At 44.0% G+C, this 18,790-nt stretch overlaps 1 protein-coding gene across 15 annotated transcripts in view; it reads right to left on the bottom strand.

The window, feature by feature from the left end:
- Positions 1–18,790, bottom strand: part of AP2B1 (adaptor related protein complex 2 subunit beta 1) — a 79,301-nt gene that overhangs the window by 56,668 nt on the left and 3,843 nt on the right. For 11 of the 15 annotated variants that reach the window (XR_008467636.1, XR_008467635.1, XR_008467634.1 and 8 more), the window contains exons 2-5: positions 18,214–18,271; positions 16,023–16,128; positions 14,675–14,810; positions 12,515–12,760 (exon numbers count right to left, since the gene is read on the bottom strand). Coding sequence is in view for 12 of the 15 variants with exons in the window: in XM_054208289.1 (XP_054064264.1) it covers positions 12,515–12,760; positions 14,675–14,810; positions 16,023–16,128; positions 18,214–18,250 (525 nt within the window). In the remaining 3 variants the exon portion in view is untranslated. Of the gene's footprint in view, positions 1–12,514; positions 12,761–14,674; positions 14,811–16,022; positions 16,129–16,210; positions 16,248–16,267; positions 16,617–16,692; positions 16,827–18,213; positions 18,272–18,405; positions 18,425–18,790 lie in introns of those variants that run through there. The other 4 variants (XM_054208282.1, XM_054208285.1, XM_054208286.1 and 1 more) reach the window with 4 other exon arrangements.

Raw genomic sequence — 18,790 nt, 5'->3', positions numbered from 1 at the left:
CAAGGAGAAGCGTTCTTTGCTAGCGTGCCATCAGCAGCTTGGCAGGGATTAGCTTGGGCTTAGCAGGGGTTATGCATGGGAAACAAACACGGAGATCCTGGTGTGCGCTATCAGCTGCCCAGCAGCAGCCACCATGTCAGTCATCCAAGCCTTCGGGGACCCAGTACAACCTCACGACCAACCTGGAGAGCCCAAAGCTTGACTGCAACCTTGCTCTTTGCCAAAATTTGAAGAGTTTCTTGGGGAGGAAGCGAAATGACAGCAGCACAGCAGGAGGGGGCTGCTGACACACGCAGGAAACGTGAAAAGCCAGCATGGCTGCAAAGAGCATTTTGCTAGAGAAATCACAACTTGAAAGTATTTTTGTTGAAGATAAACAAAAGTTAAAGTCATCTCTGGACAGAATGGGGACCTGGGACCAGGACCTCACAAGAGACTTTACTCTTGAGGGAACTTCAGGTGGCATCAGAGAGTGTCCACATGGAACAAGGACATCTCACCTTCCTTCGCGCTCCAGACTTCCACCCTGGCTTGCTTCAAGCAGGCATCATCTACCCCTGCTTCAGGAGATGCTCAACCGATATAGTCAAAGTCTCAAAACCTCTAATGGTCCTACTCATTCAGGAACGGATGTCCCTTGCCTAAGTTCCCCCTGGCAGTTCTGTGACACGTCGCTTAACGTGATCTGAGAAATGAGAAGAACCGTCTCCTTAGAAGAGAAGATATCTGGTGCCAGGCAGCCTTCAGCTCTGTAGCAAGGCTGTCAGGTCGCCCAGTTTGAAAGCAAACACGGTTTCCCTAAAATGGACAACTCCTACTAAATTTTTAATAACACATATTTCAATTCCAAATTGAACTTGGACTCCATAGCATCCACTTGTCTGCTTTATGGAGTCCCCTTAAAGCAAGCACTCCAGCACAACTCATCGCTGAAAATATTCTTGCTACATTTCAGACTATATAAGGTCTTCTCTTTCCTAAGCATGGATGGAAGGAAGCAGAGAGGAGGTCCAGGGTCCAGCCTGACAAGAGCGAGAAGTGGGAGTGCAAGACAAATTTCTAATTCTTAGCTCCATACTCAAGTTCAACCGTTCAACCTAACAGATGCCATGTGAAGATTTTTAAAATAGAAGAGTTGCAGAATTTATAGACAAAAATAGAAAACTTGCAGACGAGACAAACGTCTTATTTTTCTAACTAACCAGAAAAGGGATTTAAGCCTGAGTTTCACACACAAAACTGATTTATCCTATAAAAGGCATTTTCAGGATATTTTACAACATATATCCAGCCCAACTCACAATTCCTACCCACTAAAATGAAGATTTATCGCATTATTTTCTACGGGATTAAGACAGAAATGTCTTATCTAAAATCATCTGATTCTTGGGATGACTAAAGATGCTTTTGATGCAGTACACTGAAAACAAGAACAGCACGACCAGAAAATTCTCTGCATTGTTCCCATCACTGCTTGTCATTAAACCAATATATTCCAAAGTCATTGCACAAGCAACGTTGATTGTTTTGCATTTCACACCTAGAGGTCAGAGATAGGATTTTGATCCAAGATTTTACGAATTTCATTAGCTGAACGAGCCTTCTGTCACCAGAATCATTAGCAATCAGGACTGCTGTCTTCTTGTACTGTTTTAATGAGTATCTTATTAAGACGTGCTGCTTATTCTTCCCATTATTTAATTTGTGTAATTCTTGAATGGTTAATGTGACACAGCATAAAATTGAAGTAAAATACAATTTTAATTTCATTATATTTTGCAAGTTTACAAGCGAAGACAAATCATAAATGCAACCAAAAAGTTCGAAACCATTATGAAAAGGCACCTAGAAAATGAAATGAGGACTTTGGAAAAGAAATCTGAAGCAATAAAAAAAGTGACAGGGCCAAAGCATCGCAGAAAGGTACCCATCAGTTGTGGTAAGGAGCAGGGCTGAGCTTTGGCAAACGCGCTCACACCGCCAGGCACGACCTTCGTTGCAGTAATTGGGCCACGTGGATAACCGAACCCTGCGGCAAGTACGAGTCAAACCAGCTGCGCCTGAGTTTCTTTCCTTGCAGAGTCAGTGCATTCTACCACTTTAAGTTTGCCACAGGCAAAGGACGCTCCGAAATGCTGTTACCAGGGGCTGCCTGGCACACAGTAGCTCCGACCCAGAGACCTGACTGTGAACGAGGTCTTGCTTTTAGGAGCTTTCTGTGCTCTTTTCAGGAACGAGCACGACAGCATAAATGCAAGCGTCCAAATCAAAGCTGAGGATGGGACACTACGTGGCAACCCAACAGACGTCAGACTTCCATTAAAAGCATCCACCAGAAAGAGCGTTAGATGGCAAGATGCACTTAGGAGTAAGGGCTGTGGTCTCCTTGGGCGTTGCAAAAAAAAAAAAAAAAAAAAAAAAGACTGTGAAACATTTGGTGGCAGCTCAGTTCTGCCAGATGGGCTGGGATATACAAACTCATAGTCCGCAGTGTTAGAGCTGGCCCTCACCTTCTACCTTAGCAGAACGGTGCTGCTGTCAACTCAGTGACAAGAAAACAAATGAAGCAAAAAGGGATAAGGGAAGGGATGAGGAATATCTTCAAACTTTAAGCAACATTTATTGAAAAAAAAAAAAAAAGTCCTTGCTGGCGATTCGCACTGAACATATTGATATGTTACGGTATGCCAACAAAAATAATTAGCATCTTCAAGGCTTTTTACACAGCCGCAGCACAGTTGAAATGAAAACAGATTTCAGGAACCAGTCCAACATAAACACTGGTTCAAGTATGCACGCTCACCTCTCCTCATTGGCACTGCCATTGGCTTCACTACGAGAGAGGAACACAGAGCAATACAAGCCGGCACCGCACGGTTTCACTCTAGTACGCAACGACTCCTACTTTGCTGACAGCGCTCACTGAGGGATGGCGCAGGCAACACGTAAACAAAGACTGAAGCTAACAGTTACCACTCAGGTACGGAAAGAAGATCCATTAAGAACCAGCCAACATCAATTCATGTCTTACATCACCTGGTAACCTAGTATATGCTTCGGCAGCCACATGAGCATCAGTGGAAATATTTAGAACGATGTTTTGGCCAAAGAAAATCTACAACTTCAAAGCTGAACCTTAAGCCTTCAACTCGGTTGATACTTCTTCCTTAACAGAGCAACACACGATAGCGAAGTCCAACTACACTGAGCAGCAAGTACAAGGTACAAAGAGATAAAATAAGTTACACAACAGGATGGGGTTTTTTACCTTGACAATAAATAGCGCTGACCATGTACTTGCTGGGGGACACATTAAAAGTAAAGCTAAAGCTTTACGAGCGGAAACCGGAGAAGTATCACAGCCAATGCCAGACCTTGGCTAAGGAAAAAAAGCCATAAGTTTCTTTACCAAAAAGAGTATTCTCTGCTTTTCAGAAGATGCAACAAGTTCATTTTGATGAGAGACCAACCAGTAGGAGGATAACTTATTTCACAGATTGAAAGGAGACTAAAAGCAGGAGAAACTAACATCTAGTATAGCGTTTAGTTCTCAAAAATATCATTGAAGAAGCTGAGGTCAACCCACTAGCCAAAGATGTGTGAGCCCAAAGAATTAATGAGCAGGAAAAGCTTTTAAAACCTTAAAACTTGTAAGTTTAACTCCATGGCAGAATGCTTCACCTGACTCACAATTAAGAATACCGTCTTTAAGCTAACAGCTACCAACCAATGAGAATCAGCCTAAAAACCAAACCACACCTAGAAAGTACCAATGCAGCACGGATTGAAGATTTAATAATAACAGGCCCCTGGCTCGCTGACTTCAATCAGTTCGCCCTGGGTACCCTTCAACATGATTCAAACACAGTCACAGCAACAGCCCCTTAGAGCACAACTGAGCCGCATGACAATAAACCTGCTTTTTGGCTGGAATTTCCCAAGGAATTTAAGACTCTCGGAGAAGTGTCATTGGGAGGAGGATAACCAAATCTTACAGGCTGTTATTAAAAAATAAATAAATAAACCCTGCACTTAAAACTACATTACAGATTTAACAAGAACCCAACGTTTTTAAACCCACCTACAGACAACCCCCCTCTGCAGCCAGAGAGCCCAGATCCGACCTCAGGGAGAGCTGCAGAGGTAGGAACGCTGATTTGCCAGTTATTCCTTCTGGCAGCTCAAACCTTTAGCTCAGAGCAAATGGTATAAAATACATTAACAAGGAGGAAAGGGGGTGGGCGAAAACCTGAGTGTCTGCCTATCAACCCACACGGAAAAGCTTCGCAGGGGGTGGGGGGGACAGGAGGGAAGTTAGGCGGATCTAGAGCGCCAAACGGTCAAAGCAATCAGATTATTTTGCTAGCATCCCAGGCTAATTGGAAATTAAACCAAGTGTGTAATGGAGTTAATGAAATACAACGTTCTGCTGCTTAAAACAGGAACCTCTGGCTCTCCATCCCATTAAAATGAGGAGAAAAATGAAGAAAAGGAGGGAAAAATTAAGAGGCTCTGAAAAGACGCTGAGGAAAGGCAGCCTTCCCCGCATAGCTGGAGGCTCCCACCCTCAAGAGAGCCAGGCACCACGTGATGTTTTCCAGAATGGAGAGGTGCTGACATTTTCGAAGAGCACGCTGAGCTTGCATGATACGTTCGTGTCATTAAGCACAGAGTCCCAGGTGGGATATTAGGGGCATCCGCATGGATGCCTATTTCACAGGGCCGCTTGTTTTCACGGCCACAGACGATGCTGTGTGCCTCAAAGGTCCCTAACAAGTCACCAACACAGACCAGCTCTCTCTCTGGAGTACGCGACCCCTCCTTCTGTTCACGTTAATTATATCTTACATCCACAAGCCCCCCCTTTACTTTCCTTCCCTAGAAACGGTCTATGAACTATTAAAATGGCCCAAGCTGGCAAGTCAGAGAGCCTGCATGAACCTCTTGCACCATTAACGCACGTTAACGTGTATTGCTTTAAATTAAAACTCTGGGAAACTAACACATCTCCAGTCTATGTACAGTCCTGGAAAGTAACAGCTCACCTGCTCAGCCTTAATTGTGACGGATTTCCAGGGCTGTGGGTAAGTCATTCATCTTCCGCTAATTCCATTGCAGGAGGTTGTACTTTAGCACCTAAAAGTTTGGAACTGCACTGCTGGATACACGATCGGTTCCTGAGCACGTCCCAAAAATTGCTGGAGTGGGGAAGACCCCCTGCTTGGTTTTTTTTGCAAGTGGGATGAATTTTTCTGGAGGTGGCAATGAAAGGGAAGTCTAAGTGTTGTGCTTCCCACAGCGTGCTTGCCCTAACTGGTTTTTGTAATTCCCTGCATTTACTGTGCACTGCAAAAAAATGCCACTTTGTGGCAGATTAAAACACCGCTCCTGCTCTCATGTCCTTGCAAAATCAGAATGTGTTGTAAGACAGGAAACCATATTTCCCCCAATGGGTGAAACTCTTATGGTAGGTGGGCAAGAAGCCGTTCAGGGGTGGCTCCAACATGAAGGGTTTCTCCTTGGCACAGCTGAGTCCCCCCCAGTGCAGGAGACCAAGGGTCTGCAACCCACTGTGCTTCTTCCAGAAAGCACCGTGGCCTGATCCCAGCCTGGATCAGGCACCTATCATACACCAGGAAGGCTTCTTTTGCATTTTTTGGGGTTTTTTTTTGTAAGGCCCTCTGCAATTTTCCTTGCAGACGTTCTCACTGGCACCATCCAGTGGTAAACGGCCGTCTCTCTGATCCAAGCAGCTATTTAGAAGAAAGTCACCAGATAAGCATCAACAAAAACTTTATGTAGCCCTATAAAGGGGGGTGCAGAGTTACGAAACATCATCGCCACAGCCTTTTGTGACAAACGGTGCTTGTCAATAGCTAGAAGTGTCTGTTCCAATTGAAAATGTGACATCTAGACACATGTCAACTAACGTCCCCAGCACCCCGATTGATATTAGAGATCCTGGAATGATCTATTCAGCAAGACTAACACTCTGGAAATTAGACACGTGCTGGTGGCAGTAGCTGGACGGAGACAGGTCTCTGATGGATGAATTTGTCAATGAAGCTTTATAAATGAGGGGTCTGGGAGCACAGACTCTGCGGAGTCATGGGAATTCATGCATTATCTTACAAACTCATTGCAGATCTCTTCTAGTATTCAAAAGGCAGGGGAAAACGTGGCTTCTATGGAAAGCATTCAAGACCAGCATCCCTCATCCACAAGCCTTCCAAACAAGAAAAAAAAAAAACAAAAAAACCAAAAGAAATAAGGTCCTGCTTACGGGCTTGAAATTCCCTCAGACCTGTTTAGGATGACAACCTGGGAAAAAACCACCTACTCGGTAAGTCAGGCTCCAGCCTTTCTCTGTAGAAGCAGTTGCAGGAACTCAGCCCAAAGCCCAGAATGGGTTTCCACGGGCAGCGCAAGCAGGGTCAGAGTGGCTAACCAGAAACCATGCCATCCACGACAGATGGCAACAATCCCTTCTCCCCAGTTTAAATCCTTGCAGCCCCACCGCTGCAGCACAGACCGGCTTCTGAACTCCCCTGGCAATCTCCCACATTGCCACTTTTACGCATCCCACCACACACATTAACATTAGCATAGCCACAGTTTTATACAGGCTCCTCCACAACTTCTACCTATTTAATTGCCAGCTTGCTACTGCTAGCTGGCTGCTTACTTCGTAAAAAGTGTTGCTCTCCCTCCTGGGCAGCCTCATGTAAACAGCAAGAATGCCCTATAGAAAGCCCCAAAGTGAAGCCCCTACTCTTCATCAGCGCAACACTCTCATTCACTGTAATATATCCGACACAGAGTAAACAAATTCCACCTACCGATGCCTACAAATGCCATCAGGTGTCTCCCAGAAAGAAATACTATCTCCACCTGCAGCACAAGCAGATTAAAAAAAACCCCAAACCACACATAGGACCAATACAGACCTGGTTGGAGGACTTCATTCTGCAACACCTAGGTTGAAAAAAAGAACGTTTTATGGGCAGTGAGGCAGCCAGGGTATCTCGGAGGCAGTGATGACACGCTGCAGAGGCGCAGCCCACAGCTCCCAGCAATATTCAGCTCCAGACTAGGATGTGAGCTTTCAAGGCCTTACCAACCTTCATGAGCAGGACTCATGAACCCATCCAGGAGTGGTGCTTCACTCCTGGTACCAGATAAAACATCAGCTGTGGGGGGGGAAAACAGAACTGTGAGAAGTTCCAAGTTTCCCCGTGAGAAACCAGTGCTTTCCTGTGCCCGTGAAAAAGATGATGTTCCACTCCCTCTTGTACAAGAGAAGTCCCCAGCTGCCTCCCACAAAGTCCTTTGGGGACTCAAAGGACCACCAACAGTTTCTCAGCAAGGGGCCCATTTCTCAGCTTTATTACACAACCAGAGAGGAAGAAAATTCCTGCAAAGTATGCTTCTGTTTCTAAACAGGCTCATACCTCAGGGCGCTATCTCAAAGACATACTGCTTACCAGCTAGTAGGAAAAAAACACAAACCAAGATGAGGACCTTCTTCCTCCATAACGTCATCCAGGAAGCCCAAACATGCACCCTTAAGTTGTGGCTGGCAGAGAAGGAACCTACATGGCTTGCAGTCACAGCAGGAGAGACAAGAGAGCACTGTGATCTGTATCAATAGGTTTTTAGTCCCGTCTCCGAAATATAGAAATTCAATACTGCTAGAGGGAATTCTGATTAGATCAAGATGGACCTCGCCACCTCTCATTGTCAGATCTCAATAGATACCCTTCTTAGGGCAGGTTATTGAATGCTAAAGGAAAAAAACAACCAGGCACAACAAAAGAGTTTAATTCTATTCCACACACTTGGTATGTTTACTAACCAGCTTCTTATGCCATCTTAGTTTACTCCATATTGATTCACAATAGTGTTTCTCCCGATAAACTGTGATGTGTAGATGGTGTAAACCAACATATTATTGGACAGTACATAAGTGCTATGTCTGTAGAGGCCAAAAACACAGCCACACCTTGGAAAGCTTTGATCCAGCGCACCACAGTGATCAAGCAGAATACGAGGAAGAAGAAATGCTACAAGAAGGAACTAAAAACCCAACAGCACATCAAAACGAACGGGGAGAAGGTGACATCATCCTAACTTAAGCCGTATAGACAAAAGGTAGACCGACAAGAAAACTATTCCATGGGTTAAAAGTTACCCGAGAAGGTCAAGCATTGAAAATATCTGGAGAGAGAGAGGTTGTTCCATTCAGAAACCGAAAGACCAGTAAGGCTTAAGATGGATTTCATCTTATGTTTTTCTGTTAATATTTACATTCCTGAAGAAAACCAAGTGCAGTGATAAACGCCAGGAGGCAACTTGTTACAAAACAAGGTGTCTGAACATCAACAGCTTTGGTTCTGCTTTAAACTGCTGCCATCTCGTGGTCTTGCTCTGCATCATCAGGTCTCAACACTTGCAATAGTCTAACGATGAGCAATCGGTCATTAGGTCCAATTCACAAATTACAGAACAAGCCAGTATCAGGAAAAAGAAAAAAAAACCAGTTTGTCCAAGACTTCAGAGAGGCTCTGGCCACCAGCAGGTGTATAACAGACCTACCTCTCTCACCTCACTGTTATTTACTGCTGTTGCTGGGTGCGAGCTGCGCTCTGCAGTGATCTGCCGTCCAGGATTGAGCAGGAATCCAGATGAGCAGGAATCCACAAAAATCCTGGGATGTTATACTGAAACTGTATTTTGTTAGAAAATGAGGATTATGGGAGGACACACTTTCTGAGTTGCACTACACCGAAGTTACCAGCAAGAAAGGCCCTCAGGAATGAATAGATCTAGCAGCACCATTGACAGCCCAACGCAGCCAGGCCCCAGGTTCATGTTCATCTAGGTCTGGTTCTGCTGAGCTTTACACAGGGAAATGCAGAGCAAAAAAGGAGAAGCGGTTGGCTTAAGACAGCTCTGGGAAGAAATGAAGGTTCTTTCTACGGAGGGAAACTCTTTGGCAGGATCCCAAGTGGCAAAGGGCAGCCACAAGCACTTTAGGTCCGTCTGTAAAATGAGATTAAAGACTTTGTCCACAATCAAAATTCTGCAGTGTAACCACCCAGTAACTGAATTGTGCCCTTGTATGCGTTATTGGCCCATTGCCCGCACAAGGTAAAACATCTCAGATAACTCAGCTGAAACGCAGTAAGCCACCAACCCATCTGGCAACTTGCTATACATACATATATATGTATCTCCATATCAATACATATGCAATTCGAAGTTTTAATTAATTCATCCAGGAGAAACCGCAAAGCTACCAGAGATTTTTCAGAAAAAGCTAGTGAATTACCAGAGTCAGGTGTCCTTTAATCACACCTGGAGCCAGCTCATCTGGAAGGGTGCAATCCTGCACCTCTTCAAAAGATCACTCTATTACTGTATTTGAACCAAGGCCAGATCCTGATAACAAAAAGCCCAGATAAAGGGGAAAAGCAGCTTGGCTGCACGCCTACAGCACCTCAGCAGGATTTCAAAGCAACGCGCAGAACATCCCCAATCTCTGTTCACGTGATTCTATGATAATAAACTATGAGCCCAAAAATACGAGGGGGAAAAAAAAAAAAACCCAAAACATTTCTGACAAGGTCACCTCCAACTTAGTCATCTTTATGAGGAGGGTGATTTGAGCCGAGAGAAACATGCACCCTGATCTCTGCACAATTACGAGGCAATTAGCAAGCCACAGATGGGAGTTGTTACTCTACCCAGCACACAGCTAGAATGGTTAGTACTTGCTCATCTGCTAGAGGCAGCCAATTACAAAACCATAACAAAACCTTCTTAAAGACTGTTTTTCAACAGGATTTTTTTAGCTCCTGCTCAAAATCCTCATTTCTCAGAAGAGAGAACAAGCGTGGATTTCCCGTCTAAAAAATTCTGCTTCATTAAGTGTCTAACGTTGCCTATTTCCACAAGTCATCAAAAGAGGAAAAACATTTATAATAATATAAATATGAATGAGTTTCATATAATATAAATATGAATGATAAGAGGTTGTCGTGATTGAGATGCACCATTTACAGAGGAATAGGCCATAAGGATAGATCCATCCGTACCATTCTTTTCAGTAATCTTTCTTTTGATACCAGTTACTGACACATAGGGTTTTACTTAAAAAGGGCTTCCAGGCAGGGCTGCATTCCACCTGATCACAGAGAAATACATCAATAAATATCACCTTGCACATAAATATGATTTATTTGGCAAACACGACTCCTGGTCACCAGGAACCCCTGCTGGAATTTCACATGGAGAAGGCGGCAATGAGCTGGATGGTTTGACTAGGAAGATCAACCTTAATTAGGGGAGGATAGCTCCTGTGCTTTTGAGGGAACAACTGTACCAGAAAGGCATGAATTTCAAAGTGGACCTAAGCAATAAACTTAACTAGAAGGAATGTCTGTATCTACTAAAAATTGTAACCGGATTAAATATTGTATTAAGTCAGCAGCTATAAAAGCCTCAAACCTGATAAAAATCTCTCCCCATGCACCCTTAAAAAGCAAGAATATAACACCCTGTCTACAGTTAAAACCTAGGAAACAGTACACTGAACACCAGCCACGTCATCCTCTCAACGCTGCAGATCTGAAGACACGCCATAGGCCTCTCCTCTTCACCACTATCTCTCTTCCAAATTGCATTCTCCTGCCGTGAACCCCCAGCTTCAGGAGGAGCAGGCGAGTAGGACACAAGGCGGGTTCTGTGATCCCGCGCAGCTTCAGGAGCTGCAGAGCCACCATCAATTGCAGCAGCTGCAAAGGTTTTGCTGTCCCAGCCCATCCTCATTATCACCAAGGAGCTCATTAGTTGTACTGGTGTTTTATTAGGAATCCCTGTGCTACTTTTGGTGGTTTATTTAGCAAATGGAGCATACGCTGCCCTTTGGTATTTCTCCTCTTCTCTCCATTCATTTAAGTCAGTATTAAGTTAATGTGCTTTAGAAATAGATATCGGTGCTCTCATAACAGCCAATGGTTCATTTACCAAAACAGTTAGTTCCACAGAGATCAATGAGCAGAAAGGGCAAGGAAAACCTTATTAATTTCTCCTGAAGTACCACATCTTTTCAGCCTGAGCTCCTCAACACATATCCATGTCTCTGTAATCAGCAGAAGAAAATTAAAGAGTTGGAACCAAGGCTAGGAGGAAAATAGGTTACATCCCTTTCCACAGCATGCTCCATCACTGCCAGGAGCTAGTGAGTGCCAGGGGCCAGCATTTAAGTGGGACTAACGCAGCCCAATCAAGTACTTTCAGAGGCTGCAAGGCACAATCTTAATATCAAATTAAAAAAAGCAGGCGTTCCCCTACGTGCCTCAAAATTGCCCAGACAGAGAGAGCATCTTTGAGTAGTCATCAATATTCATGCAGAAACCTGCCATAAAGAAAAACAATCAGGGAGGCATACAAAAAGAATAGCTTGTAAAAGAGCCAGGTATCAGAGGCAATAGGTGCCTGTATGTTCCGATAAACACCAGTGCTCACAGACTTGTGCCTGTGAAAGTCTGACGCCTTTAGTCTTACCGCCGCTAGAAAGTTGAAAGAAAAGCAATCAACAGCTTTTGCTCTCCCACTAAAGGAGACAGTACCTTACCATCTGCACCTGACTTACCCAAACCTGCCCAAAGACAGCTGGGACAGAACAGCAATTTGCTTTATGTAGTTTGATTCATGCACCATAGAAAGAGCTGTTAGACCTGCTCTAATAATGTGAAATTATGTCTTTAAGCAGAGTCAAATCAGATCTGTGCTCTAGAAGAGTTAAAAAAGTAGCAGTCACAGCCTTAAACTCTGAGTTAAACCCAGCTGCAGAAGTTTTCTTCCCTGCTAGGAGTTACGGTATCGGCACGCTCACTGGATTCTGGTAAATCATAGGAGAAAATACTGAATGAAAGGATTATGCAGTGGGGCACTTCAATCCATTATGCACCACCTTTTAGTTATAAAATAACAGTGGAAGATGCCTGGCGTGGAAATGTACCCTTCATCAACCCTATGAAACACTGATTTAGTAGGTAATTTACTCCTGTGAAATTCTTGGTCGTGATCTCCACCCCTGCTCTGACGACTCATTTACCTTTATTAAAAACGTAAGCATTGATTTTCTCCACTCATTACAGGCCAGTGGATTTATCTGCATTAGTGAATGAATTCATCCAATCTCACTCCAAGAAAAGATGAAGCCTGCAGGAAAGCAAGAGCTACAAGCTGTCACCAAGGTAGCAGCATCAAGTATTTCTTGCTCTTCTGACTCATCTGATCAGGAAGTTAGACTTCTGCTGCAGCGCTCGACAGGCAAAAGCCCAAACACATCTAAGAATAGAAGGCATCCCCTATTTTCCAAGGCAACAAATGTTTTCTAACCAATGCATTCATCACGGTGCATCGGTTGCAATTAAAAAGCCCTTACATCTCTGATTATCTGCCCATGACAAAGTCAAGCAATGCGCTGGAAGGACATATACATTACCATGGGATTGGAGTCCGCAATCAGGTCACGCAGGGAATCCAGAAATCCTTGGTCCTCCACCATCTGGGCATTGATGTCATGCAGCTTCGCCACACAGACGGCTGCGGTCTTTCGTACATATGGGTCTTCATCCTTCAGACATTTGCGAAGAGGCTCACACAAATACTCTGTGATCTTGTCCACCCTGATGCACCCCATTGTACGCACGGCCAGAGCACGGATGAGAGGGTTTGGGTCTTCACAGTCCTGCAAGGGGACAGAACATGCAGTAAATAAATCTGCATCGCTAACCACTGATATCTTCAGGCTGTTCTTATTTCAAACAAAAAGCACCTTCTCTGATTATGTGCTAAAAAAAAGGGCAATTATTTCAGATCAGGGATAAAAGGTGGAACTCGCTGGTTCACAGAAACATTCTACATCATCTCAAGATGTTTTCAGGCTACGACAGCTTGTAAAATAGCAAGACTGTGATCTTGGTGTGCCTTGGTTCTCCCCAGGCAAAGCTTCTTTCAACATGATCTAGCGGCCAAATCCAAAGTACAGCTAACGCTAGAAAGGCAGACCTTGCCACCCAAAAGCTAGCCACAGGCAACTTTCAGGCAGAATAAAATACTGGTTTCCAGCCTTACTGGCTTAAAGGAGAAAGAGAATATAATGGGAAAAGTCAACAATTAAACACAATGCAAAAGTCATCACGGCCTATTTCTCACAGGCCATCAGTTGCAGACACAAGCATCCCTTAACTTTGCAACATATGAAGCACTGGGCAAAGGCTACTCTAGAGGTGCTTTTCTGACAAGGAAAAAAAAACAAACGCAAAGAGAAGGGAATCTAACACTTTATACTTCAAGCCTATGTGATTTTCCATGCATCCAATCCATCTACGTCTCTGAGCAACAAATACTCCTCCAAAACCAGCCCATAAAAGGATGGATGCAGGCTAACCCACAAAAGCATAAGGTACATTTACCTTTCGTGGTTTAAATTTCCTACAGCCGAAAAAAACCACCTGAATGTATCACTTTTCACCCACCCAAGAGAAGTGACATGTCTTACCAGTGCATTCAACACCTTGAACTGCGAACTGCGTGTGAAGTGCTCAGCTAGTGCAGACTAGCGTCAACGCTTTCTCTTTACTAACACTTGTCCCTCAACTTGCCAAAAGGGACATCAGACACCTCCTTGCATGGAAAAGCACGAAGATTGAAAATATGACGTTTGTTTGTTAGCTCATTCTAACCGAATTACACTTTTAAGATATGAGAGACAATATTCTTTCCGGAGAGGCAGGTGGGACATCTTCTCTGGCCAGCAGAGCAGACATGCTCTCAGCCTAGGTCTTCTCACCTCTTTCAGCCCCAGGCATCGTAACAGAAACTTAAAACACAATCAGATTCTCCAGTGTCTCAATGCTCTAGGAGTCTCAAACTTTTTCTAGGCACTGGCTTTTAACTTACATAATGTGGGACTGAAAAAAACATTTCCTAGATAAGGAGAGGCAACTTGACAACAGAATTAAAGGCAATACAGTGATCAGGCTGTTATTTTTTCCAGTGAACCGTCTTTCAGTTTCACCAGAGATAAAGGTTTTCCACACAGAGCACAGCTGAAACTTTCAAACCATAATTAGATATCCAGATGACAGAGATACTATAAAGGCTGGATGATGAACAATATAAAATCTGTTATCCAATACCAGAAGCTGGTCTTTAATGATGATAGTACCACCATCCCTGGAGGTATTTAAAAGATGGGTAGACATAGTGCTTAGAGATACAGTTTAGTGATGGTTTTTGTCAGAGTTAGGTTGATGGTTGGACTCAATGATCTGAAAGGTCCCTTCCAACCTGAGCAATTCTATGATTCTATGATAAGTAAAATGACAGAAGCAGCTTTCCTTGGAGCAGGCTCTCTCATAACCACTTACAGGGGTGCTTAAGTCATCTCTGCAATAACTAGCAGCAGCGAGTGAGAGGGAGAAGTGTTGGATTCAGCATGCCAACTCCTTATTTTCTGCTCCTCTATAAGCTTCCCAGCCCAGAGACTCGAGCACAAAAGCAGAGATAAACAATGGCTCAGAAAGGCTGACAGACAAAGGAGACACGGTGACAGCCACTGCGCTGAACCATTTTCTGATGAGCCACAGGAGCACATTACCTTCACAAAGCTGTTGACAGCCATAATGGCCATATCGGGCTGACTTTTGGCGTAGTTCATCAGGTACAGGTAGACTAGCTTCTTCAACTCCAAGTTGTCGGTCTGCATGCAGTTCACAACATCAGGAAAGAGTGAGCTGGACAGACAACAGTAAGCAAGAACAGAGAAAAAGCAGTGAGATTACATGATATACAAAGGGACAGTAACAATATCAAGGAAGCCAGGAAAACTGATGTTCCACCCTAGCTATCCTGACGTCTAATGAGAGGTCAGCTTCCCTCCCAAAACAGTTTGCAAGGGCTTTTATAATAGCTTTATCATTTAAACTCTTCTAGGGCTTTAACATCGGTCAGTTCTGGAACATGTGAAAGCTAATGCAATTTCCTAAAAGCGTTTTAACTGGGGAGTTCACCAAACAAGAAAACTCTACCACGCCAGGCCTGGAAATGAACCCACAAGAAAAAAAAAAACTGCTTAAAAATGTTTTGGTAATGCAGGAAATTACAAAGAACCTGTCAAATTTCAGACTAGTAAACTGTAGAGCAATTAGGAGCTTAAACACAAATATCAGGCGGCAATCTGTAAAGAACACAGGATATCTGCAGCTCTCAGGTGTTTAAGCTGTAGAGATCTAAAGGTGAAGGGCAAGTGCTGTTGGCTAAAAAGATTCTTTTTTCCTCCTTCCAGTTTGTCTGTTCCTTCATTCTCCAATGAAGTCATGATGCTAAATTTGCAACCTTATATTAATTTCCGTGGCAACGGACCACACTAGCATGAATCCAGGACTACTGCGCCTTTATGGTAGACTCCAGCAGCAGAAGCTGGAAGGGAGAAAACATTCACTCAAGCAAGTTTTTCTGGTTGCCACAAAGACAGAAAAAAGTATTGGGGTCCACGGTGCCGAAGGTAAATGCCCGTGTCCTTTAGTCACTATGAGGGAAAGGTTCTGTTTACAAACCACCGCTCATTTCAAAGCGTAGCTTAAATCTATGCTATGACAAGTAAGGCTAAGAAAAACACTTGGAATTACCTTTGTAACACTACAACCCAGGGCAGTAAAAGCTGTGAGAAAGCGTCATCTAAAGTAACATATAAAATAGTTGAATTCTGGATGGCTTTTTAAATAAAAAGGGCTAATAGGCACCTAGATAAACTCACGCTGAAAACGCTGGTTTCTTTTGCTTTCAGTAACAGGAATGAGCTTGAGAAACCTGTGAGTGCGGCACAGCCAGCCTCAGGGGCACAGCCAGCCTCGCTACCCAGCCGAGATGACTAACTCAGAGCTGTTCCACGGAGATGCGTGCCACTACACCCCACTGAGTCCCAGGAGAACCAGAGTTGCTTTTACCTGACATCCTTCCCCACCGTCATGGCTGCAATAACCTTCTTTACAGCTTCTTTCCTCTTCTCCTTCTTTTCATTATTGAGTTCAGCCTTCAGCTCAAAAATCTCTCCTGGCAGAAGACAAAACAGATTGAGCCTCTTGGGAGAAGAAAAGGGTCAAGCTTTAGGGATAACTCAGAGGTGACTTTTTACTTTCCCAGCCTGTTGTTCCCATAAAACCGGTAGAGCAGCATGTGGAAGTTGTCAGACCTTATGGAGAACGGGGCTCACTGAGAAGCAAAGCCGCCACAGTCAGGGAACGACATGGGCTATACCTAACAAAAAAGCAGTTAACAAGAACCACGCTGCATGTTGCAGCTCTCCCACTTCTAGAACATGAAATCACATCCCTGTCTGTTTCTCAGAGGCAACTATTACATAACCAGGACGAAACGGTATTTGGAGACACCAGATCAGTGCCAGCACGAAAAAAAACCCCTAACTTAGCTAGGAATTTTGCCCAGACTTCTTAACTTTTGCTCATTGTCGCCTTCTTCCTGCAAATGCCGTGAGAAAACAAGCAGACTGCAGCGTAGCCCAAATGCCGCGATACACAGTGGCAGAAACAGGAAAGCACAAATTTAGTCCAGTGGAATAAATTCCTTCTGAGCTAGAAAGACAGAGCTGCTACTCACAAAAGCAACAAGTAACACAGCTCGCCTGGATTCGGAGGTTGCCAAAGCAGCCTTTTCCATAACGCTAATTCTTCCAGATATTACTGCACAGAAAGGCAGTTCAGGCTGGATCACAGAAGTGGCGAAGCAAGTTTGCAAGATAAAGAAACACATGCAAAAGAGAGCTTATCAGGCCTTTCCAGACAGAGCAAGTGGTGTGAGGATAATGCTCCCAACTAACAGATAGCTTTCCCCAGGAAGGACAACAAGCAGCATTCCCACGGGAAGCCACAGGCTGAGGACACGTTACAAATATCAAAATATCTCTGACAAAACACATGCTAGCCCCTAACCTTCGATTCCTACACACGAATGGCACTTTGTCAGATCAGCAGCACTAATTACTGAAGAGCCTGGCACAGGCAGACTAACAGGTACTTCAAAAAGAAGAAGAGAAATTACTGTTCAGACAAATGCAAGTGCAGCGACCACTCATCATAGCTCCTGCCTGAGACAGAGATGCTGGCATTACTCACACGGAGACGCTGCCCTGGAGCAGAGCTGAGCCAGCAGCACACTCACTACAGCTTCCACAGCACAGGCTGGCCTCTTGCAGCCACCCCAGAAAAATCTGCCTGATGCCTTAGGACTGAACTTAGAGATGTTCCTTAGAAAGACGTGAACTGCATTTGCTTAATTGACAAGATCATTCGGAAGCTTAATGAAACATAAATAGATCAATGCTGTAGTTTTTTCACTGGCAAGCGTTCATCAGAAACATTCAGCCATTCTGAAAAGGAGAGGTTAATGGAAACCATTTTCTACATCTACTGGAGAAAGATGAGCAACATCAGGCTTAAATTGCAGCCAGCAAGAGTCGGGATATACTGTTTTGTTTAAGAACAGGTTAGAAAAAAAACATCTGCCTGGGACAGTTTCAGCAGAACAAGTCATCCACTGAAACAGGTGAATGGGTAAAACGTCCCCGAAGATCCTTTCCCGTCTTCCCATTTTTAATGGCAGCAGTTTGTCCTGAGGTGAGGTGACCACCACACCTACAGTAAAGCCAAGGGCAAGTCAAACGGAGCACTGCAGCTTTGGAGAAAACGGCAATAGGAAATCCCATCATCTTTGCAACACCTTGATGTAGAGATATACACTTATACCTTAAATATTAAATGTCTCTCAATCAACCTAATTCTGTGACGCTCAACGGAACAACCATCCTCAGTCTTGATCTTATTAGTCCATAACTAAAACTTTGTCTCTGACCAGACCTGTGCTCAAGTCCCAACGTTTTCTTCTCTGATCCTTGAAAAAGCAGCAATTTGGGTCATTTTGTGCACCACAAGACCGTATAAAACATCAGTTTTGTCTTTTGTCACCATGTGGCCTACTTTGGAAGTTTCTCCCTGGATGATTAAGATGAGAAACAGGGACAGAGCTAAGAGAAAAGCACAAGTTCTTCTGCATGCAGTTAAAAAAGCTGTGTAAAAATAGCCACCCACCACCTCCAATCCACTGCACCAGCTTAACACTAACCTTTTTTATTGGTCGTGAAGTATTTGGAGTCCGTCATGGTTCCAGTTCTTTAAAACACCTGAGAATAATAATAAAAAAAGAACAGGCAGTCAAACAGCATTCGGAGCTGGCAACACCCAGTTTGCAAGGCAGGAACTCAGAGAAAGGACGGTTGGTGAGCACGTAACATAAGGGAAGAAGCAAATGCTTTACATCCACGGGCACGACTTTCACAATCTTCATTCTGCACCTGCTGCTGATATTACTTGGCAAACCCAGGGATTTAAAGGGCTCGAAAGAACAATGTGAATGAAAACACAACAGCCCGAGGCGGACAGGCTGGGGAAGCAAGTCGTGCTCAGCCCAGCTTTTTAAACTCTCAATCATGGAAGGGAAAAGGCGGCTTTTAACTCCTTATAATCAGCAAATCTTGAGATGCTCTGCAGCTGTCTTTCCCCTGGGTACACAATTCCGTTTTCCAAAAAAAAAAAAAAAAAAAAAAAAAAAAAAAGCACTGCACATTTAATATATCCACTGGAAGCGAGAAGTCCATGCTTCAGACAAAGGAAACTCAACTCCCCCTAACGATACTTTCCTG

This window comes from Rissa tridactyla, chromosome 7 (genome assembly GCF_028500815.1).
Source record: "Rissa tridactyla isolate bRisTri1 chromosome 7, bRisTri1.patW.cur.20221130, whole genome shotgun sequence".
Taxonomy (NCBI): domain Eukaryota; kingdom Metazoa; phylum Chordata; class Aves; order Charadriiformes; family Laridae; genus Rissa; species Rissa tridactyla.
The sequence above is the reverse complement of the archived record's forward strand: the minus strand, read 5'-3'. Positions and strand labels throughout refer to the sequence as shown.